The 26,168-nt window shown below is 38.3% G+C and overlaps 1 protein-coding gene and 1 long non-coding RNA gene across 3 annotated transcripts; both read left to right on the forward strand.

Moving 5' to 3' along the window:
- Window positions 1–3,824: 3,824 nt before the first annotated feature.
- On the forward strand, window positions 3,825–4,292 carry LOC110728628. Its single transcript, XM_021908272.1, has one exon. The coding sequence runs from the start codon at window positions 3,825–3,827 to the stop codon at window positions 4,290–4,292; it is 468 nt and encodes a 155-aa protein (XP_021763964.1).
- A 2,191-nt stretch (window positions 4,293–6,483) lies between these two features.
- Window positions 6,484–9,841, forward strand: LOC110728528. 2 transcript variants are annotated; one of them, XR_002512705.1, is made up of 5 exons: window positions 6,484–7,408; window positions 7,974–8,042; window positions 8,170–8,302; window positions 8,547–9,094; window positions 9,194–9,841. It is a non-coding gene; the product is annotated as an uncharacterized LOC110728528 (long non-coding RNA). The 2 variants fall into 2 exon arrangements; XR_002512704.1 differs by having other exon boundaries at window positions 6,484–8,302.
- Window positions 9,842–26,168: the final 16,327 nt, after the last annotated feature.

A 26,168-nucleotide genomic window follows, 5' to 3' on the forward strand; every position in this document is an offset into this window, starting at 1 on the left:
ACAATTGCGAGCAGCTCGACACGCATGCCACGCTTGCTAGCAGTTTGCTACTTGGTGCATCCCTCGCTAGCGATGCCCAACGTGCTACGCTAGCACCTGGTGCGTTGCTTGCGAAGGGTGATGCTCGCCCTTGCGCGCTAGCTGCTTGATGCCTTCGCCAAGGCCTCGACTATCCCAGCCAAGCATGCTGGAACTAGCGAGCATGCGACTAGGCGCACCAACCCCACAAGCATGCTCAGCCAGGAAGCCTAGTACGCAGATGCATGCTTGGCTTGCGGCATAGCCATGCGATGCGGTTGGTGCTCTATGCTAGTCTAGCACTTGCATGGCTAGGCCAATGCGAGGCTACGACTTAGCTTGAAATTGTCGTTTGCTTGATTTCTTGTCTCGTCGAATTCTAAATTCGACTCGACTTATGACACTCGGTTTTGAGGCTCTAAGCTCGATATCCGACGTCTTTATTTGTATACTCTAATGACTCATCTAATCCTTCGGATTAATTCGACGCCTCAGATCGGTTACGATTGGGGTGTGACCCGAAGGATTCAGTCAAGATTAAGCTGTAATATTAATTATACATTAATATTGCTGATCAGAAGCGGCCTCCACCTAGGCATTACGATCACTTGACCTCACTGAATAATTAGCTTTCTAATAATTATGAACCCTCTATCGGAATAATACACTTGTTGGAAGGACACCATTCCTTTCAGGCCTCGCTAGGGCTAGCGAAGGAATATACTCGTAGAGCCAAACCTACGAAAAGTCGAGAAATCATCAAGATTTGAGATGAAATCACCAGATTATAGGAAAATATACCTCTACGACCTTCCAAAAGCCAAAAACAGAGATCCTCGCTTTGCAATGCTGCCAGCGGCATCTTAGCTGTAACCCTAGAAGGAGGTAAGGGTAACCAATACTGTCCAGTCGTATGTACTGACCCCCTGAAGGTCGCATAGCGTAGGCAGATAGCGCAGCAAAGCACGGCTTCCCCTGTCAAGAATGAAGGTCCCCGAAAGGAGAATAAGAACAAAAATGCGAACTCGAAGTTCAAACGAATTAAGGTTGATGAAAGAGTTGAAAGATCAGAGAGTGAATTTGTGATGAGATAGAGTAAGGGATTCTTTGAACGTTTTTATAGCTTTTCCAAGCGTTGGAAATTTAGTTAAATTGGACCGTTTGATTTCGTTCAAACACAAAACGATACAAATGGTTTGTTAGATTCTGGTAAAAAGAAATTGGTTTAAAATTGGGAATTGAGAAACGCAACCTTAAACGAAGCGTTTTAAGGCTTAATTTGTTAATTGGGGAATCAAGTGATTAGAGTAAGAGATTACCAGATTACCCTTTGACATGGTTTATCAAATAACACTGTTGATAAATTTTTGTAAGGTAATTGCTAGGTAATTTCTAAAAAATCACACATAATATAAAGTGATCAGAGCATTTATTTCAACTTATAAATATAGGTCAAGATCATTAAATCACTCTTCACTTAAAACATACAAAGTGTATCTTCTCTCTTAAGTAATTTTTAGAGAAGCTAGCTTCAACAGATTTTCCAAACCTCTTTCTCACTTTAGTTATGGAAAGTCTAACTTCTAGTACTTCCAAGTCTTATCCAAAAGGGGAAATAGGGTTTGATTTAGATCTTAACAAACTACGTATTGAGTTCCCTAAGATAGATAAGCAGTTCTCAGAAGATGAAGGCAGTTAAGAGCTTGAAGGATTGCTAGTAGAGAAATGGAACAAGATGGAGAAGGAGGCAGAAAAGGCAAAAGAAGTAGAGTACCAGAGCCAAGTGAGGGTAGGCAATGTATGCCTTAGCTTTTATACTGAATTGGTTCTAAGGGATGAACCATTAGGAAGAAGTAGTGGAGCCATAGGCGCCAGAGAGACGAAGGTGAGCACATGAAGAAAAGGCAACAAAAGAAAGTAAGGAAATCACCACCTAGAAATTTGGGAAGGATGATGATAACATAGCTAGGAGATTGCTTTGGATTATCTTCTAATATGTATGAACTAGCGCCTACAAGCCCCAAAAGCCTCCATTATACTTGGATTGATCAAGGCTAGGGTTTGCTTGGTTTGATTTCTTTTGTCACAATGAGCTAACTTTCGATGAAAGAGTAAAGGACTCAAACATGACGTGTTACATGTTCTTAGTTTCTACTAAAAATAAGTATCTAAGCATGTTTTTTATCATGTCTTAACTATGTTATGTCAAATTTATTTTGTTCAAACTTGGAATTGCCTTTAAGTATATACTTAATGAAAATATATTTATATTTTGGTCAATGATCAGGCGATACAGTTTGATTTTTCCTGTATGTTGATGCCTACACAAATATATTATTAATTTTTCAAAATTAAAATATATGGGTATTAATCATAATCACTTTCATAACTTAGCAAGTATAAGACAACAATATTTATTGTCATTTAATTGAAAAGACACTTCTAATTACCAATAAAATTAAATGATCAATAATTATTATTAACTTGGAAGTAGAAGTTACCAAGGAAGTTCTGTGACAGTTTATTGAAATACATCCCCAAAAGTTAGAATTTGGGAAGTTTTAATAAAACGACGTCAAAAATGTGGAAGGATACGTGGTTTTACCACGATGTATTGAAGTTACAAAGTATCTCAACCGTCAAGAGTGACGCAAAAGTGATTATAAATACTTGTAGCCACTTTATTCAATTTCCTTCTTCATTAACACAAGTTTAACTCTATCTCTCTTCCTTTCTCTCACAAGAAATTTAATTGCCAGAATTCTCCACCTACTCCCAAACACTTGAATATCTAATTTTTCATAGTAATGGAAGACCTTTTAGAACCCATGCATCTAAATGTTGTACATTGATCCTAATGGTGAAATCCATAGGACAGAGGTATTTTACATTAACAATGTTCTCCATGGTTCAATAGAGTACCTAAGCAAATGTCCAAAACACCATCTAGCTATGGAAGTGCGATCCAAGTGGAGAAGAAATTACAGCCATAGAAAGAGAAATTGTATTAACTGAAGGATCAATAAGCAATAGGACGAAAGGTATGCGATCCATGAAGATAATGAAGGCCGGCCTTAGCGCTTTTCCATTGGGTGAAAACGGGGATATCCTGAGAAATTTTATCCTCCCTAGTCTGCAAGGATTGGGGTAGGGAAATTACTGCAATTTTCCCTCCCTTTTAGAGAAATTTTAAAGTCAATGGTATTTAAGGAAAGTCAAAATACTAGTTTGAATAGGAAAGGGATCACCAAAAAGTGAAGATAGAACACAAAAGACCGCAAAGAATTGTGCAATCATTGGAAATTCCTAGATGGAAATGGGATTGTATTTCAATGGACTTTGTGACTTGCCTCCCAAAGTCAAAGAATGGAAATTACACTATTTGGGTAGTGGTGGATAGACTTACAAAATCTACAGTGTTTATACCAATGAAGGAGACTTAGAAGATGGAGCAAATTGCAAAAGCTTACATCAAAAATGTGTTGAGATTATAGGTGTCTGACAGAGATTCTAGGTTTCTTTCAAGGTTCTAGAAGAGTGTGCAGGAAAACTTTTTTACAACAGTTAAGATGAGTACAACATATCACCCTGCCACAGGTGGGAAAACTGAGAGTACCATTCAAACCTTGGAAGATATGTTAAGGGTTTGTGTTATAGATTTCCAAGGGGGATGGGAAGATAGCTTGGACTTAATTGAACTTTCCTATAATAATAGCTATTATGCAAGCATTGGCATGGCTTCATTTGAGGCATTATAAGGAAGGAAGTGTCGCAGTCCGATCTGTTGGAACGACATAAGTGAAACAATGATTTTAGGGCCTCAAATGATCAAGGATACAGTTAAGCAGGTAACTGAGATTTTAGTGGCGCAAGATCGCCAAAAGAGCTACGCGGATTTAAAGCGTAGAGAGGAGGAATTTGAGGTTGGTGATAAAGTATTGTTAAAGGTGTCACCAATGAAAGGTGTAATGAATTTTGGAAAGAAAGGAAAGCTTAGCCCAAAGTATATTAGTCCATATGAAGTATTGCAAAGGATAGGCAAAGTAGCTTATAGGTTGGCGTTACTTATGGAGCTAAGTAAAGTGCACGATGTATTTCATGTATCTCAGTTAAGAAGGTATATCTCTAATAAGTCACATGTGCTACAACCTGAAACCATTGAGTTAGATCAAAGCTTAACTTATGAGGAAAGACCTGTCAAGATCTTTGACAGTAAAGTGCGTAGTACACGCAATAAGGATGTTAAGATTGTTAAAGTGATATGGTCTAACTAAGAGTATGAAGAAACAACTTGGGAAGCTAAGGATGAGATGAAAAAGAAATATCCCGAGTTTTTTAAGGTATGGTGAGTTTCGGGGACGTAACTTGTTTTCTTTAAGGAGGGTAGAATGCGGTAGAATTTCGCGCTTTTTCCCTATGTTTTCAGTTATTTTTGTGCTTTTTGCACATTTTTAACGGTTATTTCGAGTAATTTTCATTCCAAAGAGACATTAAAGGCAAAAGTACGACAAAAGAGTACATCAACATTATACAAAGTGAGGAAAAAGTTTGAATTTCGTTACCCAACTTTCGTAATGAAACTTCTTTTAAGGGGGGTAGACTGTAATACGTATTTTAACTTAAATAAGTATTTCTTAGAGTATTTAAATAATTCGAAATGAATTATTTATAGTGTTTCATTAATTAACAAAAAAATATTTTAATTAAATTTTTTTTTAATTATTTAACAATCTTGAAAATATTTTATTTCATGATTTGGAAACTTTGGAGCATATAATTTTATAAAAGGAAATGTTTAAAGTCAATGGTACTTAAGGAAAGTCAAAAGACTAGTTTGAATAGGAAAGGGATCATTAAGAGTAGTAAAGGAATATTAAATCGGAGGTTTATTGAGAAAAGGTATAAATACCCATCATATGAGCAAAATCAAATTTTACCCAAGGTGGAGAATACCGAAAGTTAAACTCCCTCTCCTCTTATTTTCTTTTCCCCTTAATTTTTCCCATTCCCCTTTATTTTCATTTTTGTTTCAATCACCACCCAAACATACACCACCACCGGCCGGCTACACCACAGCCACCACCGGCCAGCTGCCACCACCAGCGAGCGCCGGCATTAGTAGCACCGACCGGTAGGCGCGGCAGCAGCCTTGCCGCGATGGTTTTGTGCGCACACCTTAAAAATAATAAAAAAAAAATTCGTTCTTTTTGAATTTTAATTAAATCAACACTTAATCTAATAATTGTTTTTCGGTTTGTGATGATTTTTATGATGTTTGATTTTAAGTATAATGTATATAAATTTTTAGATTTGGTTTTGAATTAAAAAGCCCCAAATTATAAACCCTAGGTTTCTAAGTTTACGTATATTAATGAAAATTGTTTATGGGTGATTTAAATTATTGAAATAAGTGTTTTAAAACACAATTACAGCAATCTTAGATTATTTAATAAAGCTGGAATTTTTATATATAAGCTATAATTATGTTCCTTGAAAGTATTTTTAATTACCCATTAATTGGGAATAAAAGTGAGGGTTTTAAATTAAAATTTTAGCTTTTTTTAGAGGGTTTATGAGTGATTTAAACAGTGTATATATCGCTGGAAAATTTGTGTGGTATAGGTAATAAAGCCTCTTTGTAATTTTGGTTTGTAGGAAGTTTCCAAGTGAGTGATTTTATTTAGTCATGGCGATTTTGAGATCATATTCAAGGTACGTTCACATACATGGTAATTATTTGAATATATAGAAGCATGCTAGGTTTGTTTAATTAATTCCAAGTAGTATCATGATAGGTGTTGGTTGGAATTTGTTGTTTGGATTGATGTTGGTGATTGATTTGTGATGTATGAATTATATATGATGGATTAATGATTGGAATTAATTATATTATCATGTTGAATATGAACTACACTTTTATTATTGGCATGATTGAGACACTAGTAGAAAAAATAAAATAGGCACCGCACTTTTCGCACCGGTTCTTGAAAATCGGTGGGAAAAGAAATGGGCGGGATTGGAAAAAAGACTTTTCACACCGGTTCTAACCAAACCGGTGAGAAAAGTATGTTTTTCGCACCGGTACTACCAAAACCGGTGGGATAAGTGAGTAATTCGGACCGGTTCATTTCAAACCGGTGGGAAAACTGTTATTAAAAAAAAACCACTTATATTCTTCTTTCTTTCTCTTTCAATTCCTCGATCTTTCCTCCTCTCTCGTATTAGCTACCTCTCTCTCCTCACCCTCTCCTCCATTAAAACGAATCTCTTTGTACTCCTTCCTCTCTCTGTACTCCTTCATATCTTTCTCCCTGTACTCCTTCCTCTCTCCGTCCTCCATTTAAGCGTTTCTCGATGTACTCCTTCCCCTCTCTTTCCTCCATTTAAGCGTACTCGAAATTCTCCATTGAAGGGGCTTCTGAGCTTTCTCTCCTCCATTGAAGCAGTCTCTAAGGTTAGATGCTTCTTTTTCTTTAATCATCTAATATTAATTTGACAATCTAGTGTTAATCGTGTATTTAATTGTTAGTATATACTCAATTTAGGGTTATTCGAAGTTGGATAATTGAACTATTGGTTATAGAAAGTCGAAGAATTTAACGTAATTTTTGGAGTCTAGTTTGATGATTGAGTCAATTTTGGTTGCTTATTTGTGAATTGTAGTTTATTTATTTTATTTTATAGGAAAAACACAAATTCACAAATTCCGGGGGTAAGGGAATGGTTTCAGGGGTAGGGGTTTCGAGTCTACGGCGGTTTAGAGTTAGGGAAAGGGGTGGGGGTTTCGGGTGGACAAACAGTACAGTCGTCAAAACCACTTCGTCAGTGAGTTTTCTTCTCTTCTTCTAAATCGCAGCTTTTTTTTTTTATTCAACATTAATTTCAGTTTTTTTAATTTATCTAATTCCTGATATTTTGTTTGTGTGGTTTGATTTTTTTTTTCATTGGGTAGGTTAAACAAATTATCAAAAATGTATTTGCAATTCTACATCAACGATAATGGCGACAAAGTCTACACTACCAAGATTCATTCTATCTCTCTTTCTTTCCTTTTTTTTTTAATTAGCTCAAATCGTTTAAAATTTTAATTTTTTGTTTAATTTGCATATAATTTCATTGGGTGCTTTTTATTTTAAATAGTATGGGTAAATTAATATTAGTGCTTTGATGATATGTTGCTTGTTGTAGTGAAAGATTTGATGAAAAATGAAGCATGGATTGAATATAATATGATAATATCACATTATTATTGGAACACCCTTGTTGGATTGATTAATTAATTTTATGAAATTCTAATTTTAGGGTTCATAATTCGAAGTAATGATTTAATTTCATGTGGTATTGCAGAAGGAATCGCCTGTTGGTAAAGCCACAGAATCAGCTCACCCAGGTAAAATTGTAGCTACCACCTTAAACACATTGCATTTGTTTAAATTGAACAATTTGTGTTGTTGTTATTGTTGTTGTTGGTATGTGCTAGTAAACCCTTTTTGAAGAAGGTGAAACGGAATTTGATTGAATTTTGTTGATGATTAAGTTTTTGTCGTTGCATTTGTGTAGCCTTATGAGGCTTATTTCGATTGTTATGCTAAAAATGTTATGGTTTCATAATTGTTAATGGAATTCAAGGTTGATTTCGAGTTGTTGTGCATTCATGGATGATTACTGTCATGGTTTTCCGATTGTTAAAACTTTTGGTTTGGTATTGCTTCGACTTGCTAATAGGAATATTTTCAGTAGTTGGTTGGTCTGATTGGTCTTTGAAAACTTAAGTCGTTATTACTTTTTGTCCATCTGAATTTGTAATTACTCAACTATGACTGGAGTACAAGGGAGATTGGTTTTTTATTTTTGCATTTGTACGATTCTTCTCTTATGTAGGGTGATCGTTGAAACCCTTGAATTCTGTTAGCTGTAACGAGATAGTAAATCTTTTTCACATTTTTTATTCTCAGGAGAATAGGAAATAAAACATATAGGAGATATGGTTCTTCGTCAACTTCAACTGAGCATTATGTCGTTAGGTATGATACTATGATCTCAAATATTATGACTGAAATATGGTTTTTTTTTTAAATAATGTTTCGTGGCTTTCTTGATATAATGCAGTAAAGATTTGCAGTTATTCTTATTTTAATTTTACCTATCTAGGTCTGAGTAAGCATTTAATTTGAAGGATGTAAACCTCCGCAAGATCAATGCTTCCCCACAACGTGATACTAAGCTTACCAAATCAGATATCAAGGAGAGGATTAATAGGCTTTCTCAACTTTTATCAAATAAGGTCAGCATCATAATTACACCACAAACATAAAACTTCAAATGCTTAGTTGCACTTGTACTAGACTCTTAGTCGTGGAGACTTTTCTATTGTGCTGTGCTCTAGATTACTTATTGGCCTGGTTGATTATGAAGTCAATAGAGAACTGGTAAATGTGTATCTTTGACATGAAATGGAACTGTTTGCAAACTTGACCTACCTATCTTTGGCTGCATAATTCTTGACAGCTGTTATAAATTGTTGTTAGGAACTTCAATATTCGAGAGGCTATACAGCTTCTCTTCGAGGAAATGTTGATTTTGATCATAAGACCAGACACTCTAACATGAGAGAAGGTAATTCAGCTTTTCCAGGAGTGGACAGTTCTTGCATTATCAACGTTGAGGCTATTGCTGAAGCTGATGGTGCAAAGCATGATCAGAAGACGGGTAAAGGTAAATCTATCAAAGATTTAGCTGAGTGTATAGTCGAGCTGAGACTAATAAGGAGATTCATAATGAAGAGACAAGTGGATCAGAGAAAATTACTACAAGAGGACAGAACCCCAATGATAAAGTTGGTGATGTTGAAAATACTACGCCAAATGAGCATTTCCATAGAAGTGTGGTTGGAGGTGTTCAACAAGATGAAACAGTTGAAAGTGTACATGGAGAAGAAAGGCAAGTAAGTAAACGTAAGAGAAATATAATGAACGATATACAAATATCTTTAATTGAAAGGGTGCTGCAGGATGAACCTGATATCCATAAGTACATAGCTTCTTTACAATTATGGGCTAACAGATTAAGTTCACATGTAAGAGAATTTAATCAATGTTGTTGTTAATAAATATTTGATGTTATTATGCTTTGATAGATGGTTTATATATGTGATTCGTATCTTTGGTCCTTGCAGGGTTCAGAAATCACATCTTTACAGTTAAAAAATTGGTGAGCCAACTTTCCCTTGAGGTTTATTACATTATCAACTACATTATTTATTTCTGATTAAAACTTAGAGATGTCTGTTTTCTCTTCAGTTTTCTATCCTGCGTTGTTCAGCTAGTTTAATAAGATGATGCCCCTCCTTACCTAGCCTGTTTCCACTCTTAATATTAGAAAAGCATTGAAGGTTCAGTTCTAAATTTCTGAAACCAACAGTCAATTGTTTGCACGAGTGCTGTTTCAGAGCCATCAACTGACTTCTATGCCTTGTGATGTTGAACTAATACTATTGTTTTCAACCGATAATTTGCTCAACATGTATATACAGTTACGCGGTTTGCAGGTAGGGGAAGGGTGCCAATATATGACCTGATCCGCTAGGTCTGATGCTCAAGTACAAGCAATATATCTGTCTTCTTGGTCAGCTTAAACTTTTATGAAAGTTTTAATGGTGATTTTGCTTTTTCAGGAGTAAAGGTCGCTGCACTCGACTAATGCTATGATCGGAATGCTTCTAATGCTAGCTTAATTAGTCTGCCTGAGAGCCTTTTGCATGTCAATGTTGTTTGTACTTATGTAACATTGTATGTTATTTATTTTTTTGACGAAAATTGTAATATTACAGCCTTTTATAATGAAAATATGTAACTTTATATATATGTTAGTGTTTATATATAAATTTAAGTGAAAAAAAATGCAAAAAAAAAAAAAAATTATTTTTTTGGGGCACTTTTAGCACCGGTTTTGGAATGCTAAAAGTTTTTTTAAAATTTTTTTGGGACTTTTCGCACCGGTTCAAATCAAGAACCGGTGCGAAAAGTGAGGTTTTTTGCACCGGTTCTCACTTTTTGAACCGGTGCAAAATCTATGGGGTTTTAGCACCCCCCCAAATCCAATCCGGTTCAAAACCGGTGCGAAATGGGGGGTTTGAACCGGTGGGGAATTCGTATTTTCGCCTAGTGAGAGCATGTTTAATTAAACTAAATGTTTAATTTGGTTTGGAATATGAAAAGGAAATTTTGTTATATTTCACATAATTTTTATTGATGCTATAAGCATGAGAAAAAAGCTATTTAAGTGTCTATGTACACGAGGATTAAGTTATATTTTGGTGCCTAAGTCCACTTAAGGTGTTCTAAATAGCGAGGGAAAGGATTTGTGGTGCTTTATGCGCTTAAGGTGTTATTTAACACCGAGGTAGTTTAAAAAGGATTCAACACTAAATTTATGTGGTCACTAATTATTCAAGAATTAAATTGGTATGTTTGATTGCTTGAATGAATTATAATGTTTGATTGTGTTATGGTTTGAGAGTCATCACCAAGTATAATAATATGTAAAGCAACGTAAAGTGAAAGAAATTACGCACCAACGTAAAGTGAAAGAATTAAATTGGTATGTTTGATTGCTTGAACGTATATACCTTGAGTATGAACATATGGGGGGTGTTATGTGACTTTATATTTGACAATAACTTCTACTGGGAGTATAGGACAATGTATATTCCTTTTTTATTTTGCGCAGGAATTCCGCCACTTACGAGTGGTTCTTTTACACTGACACGGTTAGCTCCCGTGTTAGTACCCCTTTATTGGGGCAGGTTAGGGGGAAACTCGTTCGATGCGTAATCAAATTAAATGGACATTGGTATTTGTCTAGTTAAGTGTTGAATGTCTTGTATGCTTGTTTGCAGGTGCAACAAGGTAAATTGTGTGATGATAGGATGAAAGCATGATAGTGTGTTTTATTACGCTTACGTACTCAGCATTGCTGATTGTGTATTGTATATTTGTTTGGCCTTGTCTTTACGTTGGCCCTGTGATGACCCATTTCTAATGACGAGTAGCTAGTGGGGACAAGTAGAGAAAAGTTTTTAAAGTGATGAAGCATTTTTATGATGGGCATGAGTGAAGTGCGAATCATGCTTAGTTTCAATAGGAATATGATGTGTTTATTTGCTTTTAATATTATCTATTTTATCATGCTCATGAGACTAACATAAAGGTTTTCAGCATTGTTTGGTTTTAAGGGCCTATAATGGTTTCAAGCTATTAGATGATTTTGTTTGACTTCACTTTCGCTTAATTGGTTTGACTTTTAAGTTGACTTGTTTTGGATAGTTTTTAAAGAAAGTCTTCTGTTGTGTGTCTTTGATAATTGCCTTAGCTGTTTTCACGGTGGCGGTAATATCTTAGATTTTTCTATTTCGTATTTTAAAAAGGGTAAAATAGGTACTCTAAAGGTAAGGAATTTCTAGGGTGTTACAAAGTGGTATCTTCTTATCTCTTTCTAGGGACACGCACTTCTAACCGCGGCACTAACACTGAACCGAGCTCTGTCAAAAAATGTCGAAAAGACTCCATATGAGTTACGGACGAAGAAACCTCCAAGGTTGTCTTTTCTTTAGATTTGGGGTTGCAAAGCATATGTCAATAAATTAATTTATGACAAACTTCACCCTAAATCAGAAAAGTGTTTCTTTTCGGGATATACAAAAGAAACTAAGGGGTATTACTTCTACAACAAATCCAAGAACAAAGTGTTTGTTGCTCGTGATTTTGCCTTTTTGGAGAAGGAGCACCTTTCCAAAATGACAAGTGGGAAAAAAATCAAGCTCGATGAAGATCCAGAGGACGAGTAACAAAGTCAAACTAACAAAACCTTGGTGTCCTCTTTCATGTTTTGTAGGAACCATTGTGTTTGATAAGGAGAAGATTGTGGCTAAATATGCGTTACGCGACCTTGGAGATAGCACACAAAGGCGCGTAGCCCTGTGAGAAGGCGCACTCAGAAGAAAGGAGAAAGGCACATACAGAAAGTTTTGCGCGCCTTCTGCGCGACCTAGGAGAGGACGCACGTCCATACTGCACGGGCGCGCAGCCTTGTGTGTGGCCGCACACAGGGAACAAATAGAAAAATAGAGGCAAGGCAGGGAGTTTGTCCGGGGAGCTACGCGGCTACAAAGAAGGAGCGCAGATCAACTGCGCATGCGCGCATGAATGTTGTGCGGGTGCATCTTTCTGGTTTTATTTTCCGTATCCCGAAAGTTACGGGCGCGCAGGTGAGGCGCGCAGTTGCGCACCACTGGATTTCAGTTTGTTAAACCGCATTGTTGCGGGCGCACAAAGGCTAGAGAAGGCGTGCAACTGGTCGACTTATTTTTTTAAAACATTCCTATAAATAGCTTATACTTTCTGCTGCTGGCTGCCTAGCACTACCTATCACACGCACATGCATCTCTCTCGCAGCATCTCCCTCGCATCCCATTGCTAGCGCAGCCAGCATGCGTACTGTTAGCGAGCCACGCATGCTGGCCCCCTTCCTTCGCACCATCCACGCTGCTACCACCGTCATGCCACCCTTCTTTGGCACAACTTGCACGGGACATTCCCAATCACTATGAGTGATTGGATAAATAATTCCCGCATCAAGAAGTTTAGAAACTTCCTTTCGCATAACCTCTTGCATGGAAGGATTGAGTTTCCTTTGCCTTTGCCTAATCGGTCTAGCATCTCCCTCTTGATCAATTTTATGCATGAATAAGGATGGACTTATACCCTTGAGGTCATCAATGGTATAATCCAAAGCCTTCTTGTGTTTCTTCAAGAAATTGATCAAGAGGGAGGTTTGCTCTTCTATTAGATTGGAATTGATGATTACGGGGAAAGCATTATTGGAGTCAAGAAATGCGTACCTCAAGCCCTAAGGTAGAGGTTTCAACTCCACCTTTGGTGCTTCCTTACCTTGAAGAACATCTTGCTTGTCATTCACATGATGGAGATCAAGTGGTGATGTGTTACTTTCTAGAATTGATTCTTCAACCTTCTCATTGAGCATTGCTTCATATGCTAGCACTTCCTCTTGTGGACCTATCTTAGGCACATTCAACAAGGCATTCTCAAGAGTATCATTTGTAACATGCATATAAGAGCGAGAAAATTCATTAAGCACAGTATCAAGCACATCAATTTTAAAGCATTCACCACTTGAGGAGGGTTATTGCATGACATTGTTCAAGTTAAATTCAATGGAGTTATTGTTAATTTTTAGGGTCATCTTCCCCTCCTTTACATCAATGATTGCTCTAGAGGTAGCTAGGAATGGTCTACCCAAAATTATAGGAATCCTATCATCCTCATCCATCTCTAGCACATAAAAGTCCACGGAAAATGTGAACTTTCCTACCCTAAGGGGAATGTCCTCAACCTTACCCACAGGAAACTTAGTAGAGCGGTCCGCTAGTTAGAGAGTAACATTTATGGGGGAGAGGGTTCCTACACTAAGCTTTTGGTAGACAGAATAGGGCATGAGGCTTACACTCGCTCCTAAATCACACAAAGCTTTTTCAAACTCAACACCATTAATGGAACAAGGGATGGAGAAACTACTCGGATCTTTCAATTTGGTGGGAAGTTTGTTGGAAAGAATGGCACTACAATTAGCGGTTAGGTTCACTATTTCAAACTCCCTTCTCCCACACAAAAGGTATTTCAAAAATTTGGAGTAGTGGGGAATTTGTTTCATAGCATCAACAAAAGGAAGGGAAACATGCAAATAATTAATGACATCCAAGCACTTTCCAAATTGAGCATCAAGCTTAGATCTCACAAATCTTGAGGGGTAGGGCAATTTCTCCTCTCTTGGTTGCTTGTTCAAGGGTAAAGCTGTTGTTTCTTTTGAGGATTATTTCTCAAGGGAATCATCAGCCCTCTTATCCTTTTTCCTCACATCCTCAACCTCTTTTTCTCCACTCAAAGGCTCAATCACCAAGGGGGTTTCATCATCACTACTTAACTTAACTTCCTCATGAGACTTCTTGTCAACCAATGGGTCACTCCCCACCACTTTTCCACTCCTAGTTGTCACGACAAACATGGGTTTCGGGTTGACTCCTTTACTAGGAAGGGATGCAGAAGAAGAAGATGAATTAGAAGAACTAGATACAAGTTGAACAGTTTGAGTTTCAAGCATTTTCATGTGAGTATTGGTTCACTTTTGACCCTCTTCACGTATTTTTATTAAAGCATCTAGTTTAGCCATTATGGAATCATTTGGTGGAGCCTGAAGTTGAATGGGTTGTCAAGGTGGGGGAAGTTGGGGTTGATGGAAACCCAGAGGATTATTATTTTGGGCATAATGAGAAGCATAATGAGCCCTATTGCCTCCGGTGCCTTGGTTGGAAACATTTCTTTGTTGATTGCTTCCTATGATACTTTGATAATTAAAACTTTGATTTTGATGGTCATAGTATCGAGAGTTGTGTTGTTAGTTTTGATTACCATAACCTCTTTGGTTAGGGTAGCCTCTTCCATTGGGATTGGAAGGGCCTCCCCCACCATGGTATTGGTTATCATAGCCACCAACACTTTGGTTCAAACCATAGTTCCAATTCTGATTCCAATTCCCCATTTGATAGGGGTTTGGCCTCATATTCCCTATAATCCCCATACGTGGGGCAAAGTTCATAGCATTAAAATCTTCCACATTATCATCATGTTCTTGGGGAGGGGGTTGAGTTTCACAAGAACAAACACATTGAGATGTATCATGATCATAGGTACCACAATTAACACAAAACAAAGATCCATGAGGCATTGTATTGTAAGGAGAAGGTGAAGGAGCATTCATACCATTGCCTCCCTTGGTAGAAGGGGAGGAAAAAAATTTGGGTTTGGACATTCATGAGCTCTTCCATTTTCTTCGCCATCTTGGTCATTTGATTGGAAAGATTTGTGATGGCATTAGCTTGCTCCAATGAATGTACCGTTCCCTAGCTTGAGGTAGCTTCACCCTCCCCTTCATACTAATCTTCATAGTTTTGAACTCTATGATGCATTCAACTTCTTCCTCTCTTTTGTTCACTACTGGGCCACCTACATGGGCATCCAAACTTGTCTTTCTTTGAGGTGAAAGTCCACCATAGAAGGTTTGAAGCACTTGGTAGTTAGGAATACCATGATAGGGACATAGTCTTTGAAGTTCCTTGTACCTATCCCAAGCTTCACACAAAGACTCTCCACCCCTTTGATGGAACCCTTGAATTTTAGAACGCGCGAGCCTCAACGGTCTTTTTGTGATTATAGAACCGTCTTAAGAAAGCGGTGGTGATTTCATTCCAAGTTGTGAGAGAACCGGGAGGGAAATCCTTCTTGAGCCAATGCTCGGCCAAACCCGTGAGAGAAAAGGGAAACATCTTAAGGCGGATGTACTCTTGAGAAACACCATTTTCCTTTATGGTATCACAATACTTGAGAAATTCCTCGAGATGCTCATATGGATTCTCGAATTTCCCACCCGAAAATTGCCTCTTCTCGGTCATAGAAATGAAAGTAGGCTTAAGTGGTGGGGGCTAGAATCCAACATTGAGGTGTGTCCATGATCTCCCATGTTGTGAGGTTGCACACTCTTGAACTCAAAGGTTGAGAAATGATTAATTTCCAAACTTGATGAAGAACTAGGATTACCTTCTTCTTCACTTGATGGTGAGGAAGTTGGAGTTAGAGAATCTCTCATTACCTCTCTTGTAGGGGTATGGGAGTTTCTACTCCTAGCTCTTGCTTCTCTTCTCAGCAAGGATAAAGAACGTTCTCACTCAGGATCAATGGGAACTAAAGATCTTGATCGAGTTCGTCCCTTGTTCATACAACAAAGCTAAGAAGAAGGTAAGCACTGACAAGTAACACAAACAACTGAATAAAAGGTGAGATATCTCAACAAGGTAATGAAATAGTAATGGAAGTCGTCTCCCCGACAACAACGCCAATTTGATCAAGGATATTTTAGGCCGTTGAAACTAAAACACCTCTAATCAAACACAAAATTTATAAACCTAAACCTAAGCACTAAACACAACTCTAGTGGTAAGTCAAGGGTCGATCCTAGGGAGAAGCTAAAACACCACGTTCACTACCAACAATTAAGTTATCTCGGAAAGGGGACAAAGTTGTCTAAAGATACTAAAAAAAAGAACACATGAACTAGAAGCAATGAAATTAAATCACAAAGGGGAATGGATAGATGTAGGATCCATTTGAACAAACATAGACATAAAATTGAATTGATTATTACAAACTAAGCATGTTTGAATATCGATGTAAGGTCCAATCTTGCCACCTATCGAGGTCAATTGGTTTCTCCTAACATAGCTTCTATGCTATCGCATTAGAACCATATATTAGAAGGTGCAATCAAGTACAAACCGATAACAATGAATCTAACAAGGTCCGCTATCACATCATCAAGCATCAATTCACCCTCAATTCACAAACAACATGCACTTTGCAAGACAATTGAAGTAGATAAAACACACAAAGACTTTAATCACAATCACACCAAATTCAAGGTCTAAAACATGATCAATCTTCAACTACATCATCCCCACACCCTTAGCAAGGAAACTGCTCACTAATCATGGGAATTAACAAGCTAATTATCAAATCAACAAGCAAAAGCATGATTATCAAGTAATTAATGAAACAAAAGCAAAATCAATTAACAAAAGTAAAGAGAAACGAGTAAGAGAATGCTCATTGATTGAAGATGAATGTCTACAAATAAGATGATCTTCCTCTTCAAGATCTAAGCATCAACAATGGTGAAAATTTCACTTTCTTTCTCTACAAAGCTAGGCTAAGAGCGTTTCTCTCCCTAGATTAAGCTATTAAAACCAGAAAATTAAGCTAATCAAAATTTCCTCCTCAAAAAGCACCATGCATCCCTCGCACACGCATCAGCCAGTTCCTAGCACTGTTATGCTTGGTGCGAGGCACGCACACACGCACCAGCCCACACGCATCATTGCTGCTGCTGTGCGAGGCTACTGTGCGAGGATGCGAGGCACACACGCAAGCCCTTGGCATTGCGATGGTGCCTGGCCTTGAGCTTGCGTGCTGCGATGGCCTGCCACATGCACCCAGGCACCCAAGCTAGCACGTTGCTAGCTGCGATGGGTTGCCTGGTGCTTGTGGAGCTTGCGATAGCTGCCATGCGCACCCAGGCACCCATGCTAGCATGCTTCTAGCTTGCGATGGGCTGCCATGGCACGCCTAGGGTGCGATAGTGCCTAGCATACCATGGTGCGCCTAGCACACACATGGTGCGCCTATGCATGCGATGAGCTAGCCTAGCCTAGCTACGGCTACGCTCATATTTGTTGCTTGTGATTTTGTGTTGCTCGGTCTCGACGCCCTAGGCTCGATTTCCGACGTATGTATTCGTACAACTTTGTCGACTCATTAAATCCTTTCGGATTAATTCGTCGTCTCGGATCGGTGATTCGATTGGGTTCGACCCGAAGTAATTCATATGGAGTCTTTTCAACAGCTTTTGACGGAGCTCTATTCAGTGTTAGTGCTGCAGTTTGTAGCGCATGTCCCCAGAAAGAGATAGGGAGTTCACTAAGACCAATCATTGATCGAACCATGTCTAACAAGGTTCGATTCCTCCGTTCGGACACTCCGTTCCATTGAGGAGTTCCGGGAGGTGTCAACTCTGAAAGAATACCATTTTCTTTCAAGTGATCGTCAAATTCAAGGCTCAAATATTCGCCACCTCGATCTGATCGAAGTGCGTTAATTTTCTTGCCAAGTTTATTTTCAACTTCTTTCTGAAATTCTTTGAATTTCTCAAAGGATTCAGATTTATTCGACATTAAGTAGATATAGGCATATCTACTATAATCGCCGGTGAAAGTGATGAAATATCGGTAACCTTGTCTTGCGGGTGTACTCATTGGTCAACATACATCCGCGTGTATTAGACCTAATAAGTCACTTGCCCTTTCTCCCAACTTGGAGAATGACTATTTTATCATCTTGCCTAATAAGCATCCTTCGCAATGACTCTAAGTCGAATGAGTCAAGAACACCTTCTTGAAGAAGTTTCTTAATGTGCTTGATGTTAATATGGCCAAGACAACAATGCCACAAGTAGGTTTGATTCGACTCGATGGTCTTAGTTCATTTGGTATCAATCCTATTGTCTTTGTGTAAAGCATGCAATTTAATTTGAACATAAGTTTGCAAGACAATTTTGAAATAACTATTGTCAAAATTTTACAAGCAAAATGATTAGGTGTCCAACACCATGGATCAAAATATTGTTCAAAAGGCATGATAAAACTAGGATTAGTTTTAATTACATCTCGAAGACAATATAGTGCATGCAAGCACGACCGAAAAAACCATCTTCGTCGTCTTCTTGCTCTTACACCAACACTTGATAAGCTTTCTCACTTGGTTCCTGAAAAGGCAGCATAAAGTGAGTCATACTTGGTATCCAATACCTATGATAAGCTTAATTCACAAGTGTTTAGGAAGATACCTAAGGTAGTCGGAATGTTCCCCTCTTCCTTGAAGAGCATGCATTCTCTCTTGTAGTGGCCTTGCATGCCACAATGGAAGCATCTCATCTTTGCCTTGACCTTCTTGAACTCCTTCTTCTTTGCTCTCAAGGGCCTTTTGGTCATTCCATAGGCAGTGGCTTGGCTAAGAAGTTACACCACCTCCTTGAGGGAGTGTGTCTCCTTTCCCGCAGCGATATGCACTCTAAGTGCATCATAGCCCGAGTGGAGTGAAGCAAGCAAGATATGCCTCGCCATCTCATCTTCCAATGGGATTCCGAGAAGCTGCATGTGTTTGAAGAGTCTAGTCATTCAAAGCACATGAGGTCGGAGGGGCATGTCAGGTCTCAATTTGGCATTGTAGACCTTTGTCCAAAGCCGGCGCCTTTCCTTAGCAAGACATCCCACGTTTGGTGGATTTATCCTCATGTTTAAAATTGACCTAGTCAAGTCAAACACGAGGCCATCAAAGTCGCCATTGTCACTCTTGGTGACTCTTACATTGACAACGTCCTCAAGTGCTTTCAGGAACATGTTCGGGAGATAGGAGGTAAGACTTTCCTTCCAATCTTCCGGGATGGAATTTTTCATAAGTCGTGAGACCCTTTTGCAATTGGAAGACCATTCTTCATGAGCCTCATCGGTCATGATTCCTTTGGCAAAGAAGCTTGGAATGGGAGTATCAAGAGTATACTCTAAGGAACAATTTCGGAGAGTTCTCCTGAGTTCCTCCTCCCATTCCTTGAAGTTGACTAAGTTTAAAGAAAGGGCCAACTCTCGGGGAGTTCTGGGCACATATGGTTGTTGTATGAGTTACTTGCAGAAAAAGTTCTACAGTTGAAAGAATTTGAAGTGAAAAACCATTCATTAATCAATAAGTTGAAATTTAAAACGTTCATGCATATTTTCAATCTTATTGAGCATTTTATCCATGCAATTATAAAAATGTCCCTTTTAGGCGAGAATAAAATGATTACGAGATCCCAAAGATCAAGAAATGGCTAAGAATTCTTTGGCTTGTCTTAATCATTAAATATCTTAAGGTAAGCAATCCAATCGCTAATAGCTCCAAGCTACTCTCGGTTTGATAAAATGTCGCATCTAATGTATCCTTGACATTTTATCTCCTTTGCCACGACATCTAAGGACTCCTTACTGATATCGTTGAGCTTAACTAAGACAACTTGTATAGCTAGTATACCTTACGTTCCTAGGGAAGTAGTGATGTCTCGCTTTGGCGTAGTCCATCACGTACGCGCATTAGTTCGGTAAGTGTTGTTCTTGGAACGACAAATTTTAGCTCAATATTATTAAGGGACCTAGGGTTTCTATGTTGGTTGATTTAAGTGAACTTAACTAATCGTCGCAACATATAGAAATCCTAGCAATCATATATAACAACAATGTGTATAAAGCATAAAATAGATGCATTTGGAAACTAGCATGACCCCTTGAAATCTTCAATTTCCATGGGTCTTCATTTTGGCTCGTCTTCATCGAAACGCCGTCTTGAGACATCTTGGCCAAAAATAAAATAAAGCTAGCTAGAACAGATTAACCTAATAGTACAAAAATACTTAAGGGTACGCAGTTCGTATTTAGATTTACAAATATACATAACGAAACGCAGTCCGTATTTTCTATCCTAGTCGGGCCCCACTAGTTTCCATTTTAAATAACCTTTTTTGAAAAACAATCTTCCATTCACCCATTCACTATTTGTGAATGGCCGATGCAATTTTACGAAATACGTAATTAAACACGCAAAAATAGTAACTAACTTAGGTGGTTAATCCGATTCACGCGCCTAATTAAAACTAGTTAAAGTTGTTTAATCCATTATTTCTAAACGCAAAACGCTCACGCAATTAATTAAGCTCCCACTAAATTTCGCTCCCACTAAATTTCGCTCCCAATAAACGCTCACGAATTAACCCATAATTTGTCAAAATTTTGCAAAATCGAAAATCGAGGTTTTTAACCTTGTTAAAATAATTATTTAAAATTATTAAAACGGAAAGATTTTTGCAAAATTACATAGCTCAAAACTAAGCAACGAAGCCTCACCCAAGCATGGTGCATTGCGCACCATGGCTGCTAGGCAGTAGTGGGCTGGCTGGCTGGGGCTTGCTGCCTCGCTGCCCAGCAGCAGCACAAGCTTTCCAGCAGCCTACGCCACACAGCACCAGCACCATCAAGGGATGGGCTGGCGCTTGGTGCTAGCGTGCTGCGCCTAGCACAACATACTACGCTGGCCAGCACCACGCATGCCTGCTCACATGCTGGCGCCTGGCAGCAAGTGCGGCTGGCTGGTGCTTGCTACCACGCTGCCCAGCAGCGCCCCTAGCACCCAGCAACCAAAGCCACTGCCCAAGCCCAGCCTTAGCACCCCTCGCCACACAGCCACGCAACATTGATGCTCAGCCATGCGCACCATAGGCAACCTACATGGCCCGGCTAGCCTTGGTGACGCTTGCGGTTTTTCATCGATTTGCAGGCATTTCACTCTGAATTTTAATTCTGATTTATGTGTGGCATAAATTAATTCTAAATTACATTTTAGAATCAATTTAAGGAAAATTAAAATAAAATAAGTCTAACTCAAATAAATTTAATTTTATTGGTGCACAAGCCTAAATTATCCAAATAATTTAATTTGAACAAAATTAGGTCTTTCTTAATGCTTGAAATAAAATGAGCTATGCCCATAATTAATCTTGCCAATATGTAAATTAATAATGGATTTGACAAATAGGAGTTTGAAAAATAAACTAATTATCTAATGAAATTTTTTCCAACTTTCATACTTGTGTAAAATACCAAGATTACATCTTTCAATATGAAGATTAATCTAATTTTACTCACAAGTATTTGAACTTGATGGATTTTAATCAACCAAACATGAAAAATCCAAACTTTGTTCAACATGGAATTTAGGGTTAGGGTTCCAATCATTTAAACCTTTAAAGATTAGAACTTTAACATTATAGGAACTTAAAATTACAAGATAACAACAAGCTTTCACATTTTATTGCAATTTATTTGCAAAATTTGTGAAAAACAAGTTTATGTGAAAAATGGTATATCAACTTCAGCACTAATAAAAACTTCATTATTATGCTTAAGGATATTTTAAAACAAGTAGATTAGTGATGCAAATGTGCATTTAATCTAACCTTGTAATGCTTGCATTAATCAAGGCTTAAAAAGAATTAAAATTTTCGTTGAAAAACGAAAAACCCCAGAAAAAATGGGTTTCTGGTTCGAATTTGGCTTCTGGACAGTTCTCGAAGAGGGTTGAATCTGTTCCAAAATGTCGATTCCACCCAAAAATCACTATTTTTGAGCCAAAATCTAGGTTCGACAGCCAAATCGAGAATAAAATTGAGTTTTAAAATTAATTAAAACGAACATCTAATCTAATTAGAAGAACATGAACCAGAAAAATAAATTCTTTTAAAACACCTTAATTAAAAAATTAATTGCAAAAATTAAAAGGAGCGTGGCTCCGATACCGCTGTAGGGTTTCGTAGTGACCCGACACTACGCGGAAGGAAACCCCCAAAGACCCGCCCCTTAATTAAAGCAATTAACAAGCATAATAAACTTAATCAAACAAGATTAAGAACAAGAATTATACCTTTGTTGCGTGCTTCGCTCCCGAAGAGCTCTTACTTCAAAATCCCGAAACTACGAGATCTCCGGCGGATCGTACCCTCGACCCAACCCGAGCGTCCTAAGTCTTGAAGGTTAGTCAAACCCGGACAAAACAAAACTATGAGTTTTACGAATCAAAGGTTTACTCTAATTATAAGAGTTACCTTTTTAATTCCACTCAAGGTTGTGTATTTCCCAATACCATGCCTTTGGTATTTATAGGGAAATGCACCCTTGATTTCCAATCTCCCATCAATGTGGGAGAGTTGGTAAAATCAACAATTTATTTCCAATCTCCCATCACATTGCGACAAGTGGAACAATCACATGCTTGAGTGATGGCCAAGGCTAGGAAGGGGGGGACCATTTGCCTTGCTCCCCAAGGCCTTGATTTGGTGCCCACATCCATGCACAAAACCGGGTCAAGGAGGGCTAGCTGGCTGCCAGCTAGCACTGCCTTGCTGCCCAGCACCCCAGCTAAACAGTGCGTGCTGGTGCCGGGCTGTGCTGGTGTTGTATGCTGACGCTGGTACGTGCTAATGCCATGCGCTAGTGCGTGCTGGTGCTATGCGCTGGTGCGTGCTGGTGCTGGCCCCAGCATTCCCATGCACTGCCTCGCACACTCACACACCCCCACACTACGCGCACTCACGCATCCAGCCCCATGCTTGCAATTCCTAGCATGCGTGCTGCCAGCGAGCCACGCATGCTGGGCTTGATGCTGCTTGCTAGCTCTTCCTCGCATACACTCGCACAGCCACACGCACCAGCCTCGGCCATGCACCACCCACTATGCATGCATCAGCCTCGGTCATGCACCACGCATTATGCATGCATCAGCCTTGGCCATGCACCACACACCACGCATGCGCCAGTGCCTAGCACTAGCTTTGCTTGGTGCGTGTGGTCCTTCCATGCGCGCCTAGCATTGTGCTAGGGCTGCGACGGCACCCATCCATCCTAGGGCACGCATGGTGCGCCTAGCGATGCTGTATGGGCTGTGATGGTGCGTGATGAGCTGCGATGGTGCGCCTAGCACACCTAGTGTGCTTAGGCTTGCGCCTAGCCATGCTAGGTGCATGCTAGCTCGAACTAGCCTAGCATCCACATGGTTAGACCATTATGGTGCTACGGCTACGCTCGTACTTGTCGCTTGTGATTTTGCGACGCTCGGTCTCAACGCCCTATGCTGGATATCCGACATCGTATTCGTAAAACTCTGTCGACTCATTAAATCCTTTTGGATTAATTCGTCGTCTCGGATCGGTGATTCGATCGGGTTCGATCCGAAGGGTTCAGTTAAGATTAAGCTGTAATGTCAATTGTACCTCGATATTACTGATCAGAAGCGGCCTCCACCTAGGCGTTCCGATCACTTGATCTTACTGAAGAATTAACTCTGTAATAATTCCGAACCCTCTATCGGAAGAATACACTTGTTGGAAGGACACCATTCCTTTCACTGGCCGAATAAACTACACTTTGCTCTTTGTGGTTATAGAACATCCATACAAACTTTAATAGGAGTAACTCTATATTCTTTAGTTTTCGGCATTGTAATACCCGAATTTTTAAAACTTGATTTATTATATTCTAATTATAATATTATGAGCCTAATTAAGTTTAGTCTTTATTTTTCATAAACATGAATATTTTTGTCTTATTTTTATTTTAACGATGCAATATAATATTTATTTTAGAAGCTAATTTTACGAAGGGAAAGTAATTTATTTTTAAAAATTATTTCCGGTCAAGTAATATTTTTATGTTCTGTTAAATGTTTAAAGATTTGCATCAAAATCTATATTTTTATCCAAGATAGTCAAATGACCAATATGCCCTTGCTCGCAAAATGACAAAACCTGCCTCTTCATTTCACTTCCTATCTTCACGGCTAAGCAATGAACTAGCTTAGTCTAATTTCGCTTCCTTGCCATTTGTTGATCAAAACTTATGATTATCTTTAGCGAACTTGATCTTTATCTTCTCGTTCTTTCAATGTCCTAGCAGCAAGTATAAGTATATCCGTAAAGTTCGACGGCTAAATTAAGAAACATCACCACCATGGCCGCAATCACCGTACCTTTTTCCTGCTCCAGGCCGTTGTTGCCACCCCTCTTCTTACTGTCGACCAAGCCCACGCACTCTTCTTCTTCCTCCCTTCGTGGCATGTTTGGTGAAACCGAGAATAGTCTTTGAGACTACTCTGTACACATGAAACCAAAGTGAGCTTATTTTATTTGCTCTTGTTTTGGGTATTGTTGACTTTTATTATTGGAAAGCTACTCTTGTTTTCTTAATTAATGATTATGTAGTACTAGCTTTCTAAAATTTCTTGTTGATGCAAGCTAAGTATCATATACTTACGTGATACCTATTTCTTAAATGAGTTTTGTTACTTTTCATACTAAAATAATTAAAGTATTTATAGTTTTTATTCATTTTGCTACTAATATGAATAGTAGAAGTATCTATTTTAGAAGTAGTGTTTATTTTACTCTAAATGAAGTAATACTTGTTTTATTCTCTGAAAATAAGTTTATACTTGTTTTATCAAAGGTTTTGAATTAATAAGTAACTAAGGAGTAATTATTATTATTGGGTATGGTTGAGGTGTCATGGCAATGAGGAATAAATGAAGGAGGCTAAGAGTTGGAATGATGATTATTGGAGAATGAGTGAGATGATTTGATTAAGGATAATAAAATGAGGTAACTATTATGTCTAGCAAATGCATTTAGTCTTGTATGTGTGACAATTAAGTCTTGTAATTGTGAGTGCACGTGTGCAATTTAATGACATGTTAATATATCATCTGTATGCTTGTATGATATGTTTGGTATTTTGTGATTTAAAAGCATGTTTATTGACATGATATATGATCTTTTATAAGAAATGTAAAATCTGGTATGATGGAGCAATGGCTCCCCTTAGGACATTGGCCCATTCCTGATATGGAGCATTGGCTCCCCTTGTAAGGAGCAATGGCTCCCCCTGTAATAAGCACTGACTTCCTTTGTAAGGAGCAATGACTCCTCCTGTAAGAAGCACTGGCTTCCCCTGTAACGAGCAATAACTCCCCCTGTAAGAAGCAATGGCTTCTCCTGTAAGCAGCACTGGCTCCCCGTGATAGTAGGAGACGTTCTACCCTTGTTAAATGTTTAACGAATACAATGATTTTCTTTAAGTTGTATGAATGAATGATTATGAACCATGTCAATGTACTATGAATTTGTATGAGGTATAAAGTTGTTCGGAAATGATTTAATATGATATGATGTTACTTTTGTCGGCATTGGAAAATGAACTAAACCAGGTAAATGGGTGAGTCATAGGTGAAGGAAAGTATGTTAATGAAATGGGGAACTGTAACCCCACACACGAATGAAAGTTATGTTATGTCCAAAACCTGTACTTACTGATGATCCTAAGTAAAGAGAATGATCCTTGCCGACACAAGTTTAAAGATAATGATAATAGATTATTTCTGAACAACTCTGTATATATGATATGTGCTCAAATGATTTTGAAAGAAAAACTGTTTTACGGGCTAGAGTAATGTTACTGAGTTTTCCACTCATTTTTGGAATTTCCTATGTTTTCTATATTTATGGATAATTACAAGAATGATGATGACGGAGCTCAAGTTAGTCAAAGGCAAAGTGATTAAAGGAATTTATATTATTGAGTAACTGCGGAATCAGAACCAAGAGTTTATGTATTATGGATAATGTTCTATCAAGAGAGAGATTATATTTTATTATAGTAAGATAGATTGGAGTTGTATTATTTATTAAATGTTTTCATTAAGGAGTATGTTTATTTGTGGGCCCATAACCCACAGGTTATGAGATTAATGATTATGATTATTTCCGCTGCGAATGACGAGTTAAGTATGGTTTAGTAACTCCAATTAAAGTTACGAGAAGTCGGGGCGTTACAGGCATGG

Source organism: Chenopodium quinoa, unplaced genomic scaffold, assembly GCF_001683475.1.
Source record: "Chenopodium quinoa cultivar QQ74 unplaced genomic scaffold, ASM168347v1, whole genome shotgun sequence".
In the NCBI taxonomy this organism is placed as follows: domain Eukaryota; kingdom Viridiplantae; phylum Streptophyta; class Magnoliopsida; order Caryophyllales; family Amaranthaceae; genus Chenopodium; species Chenopodium quinoa.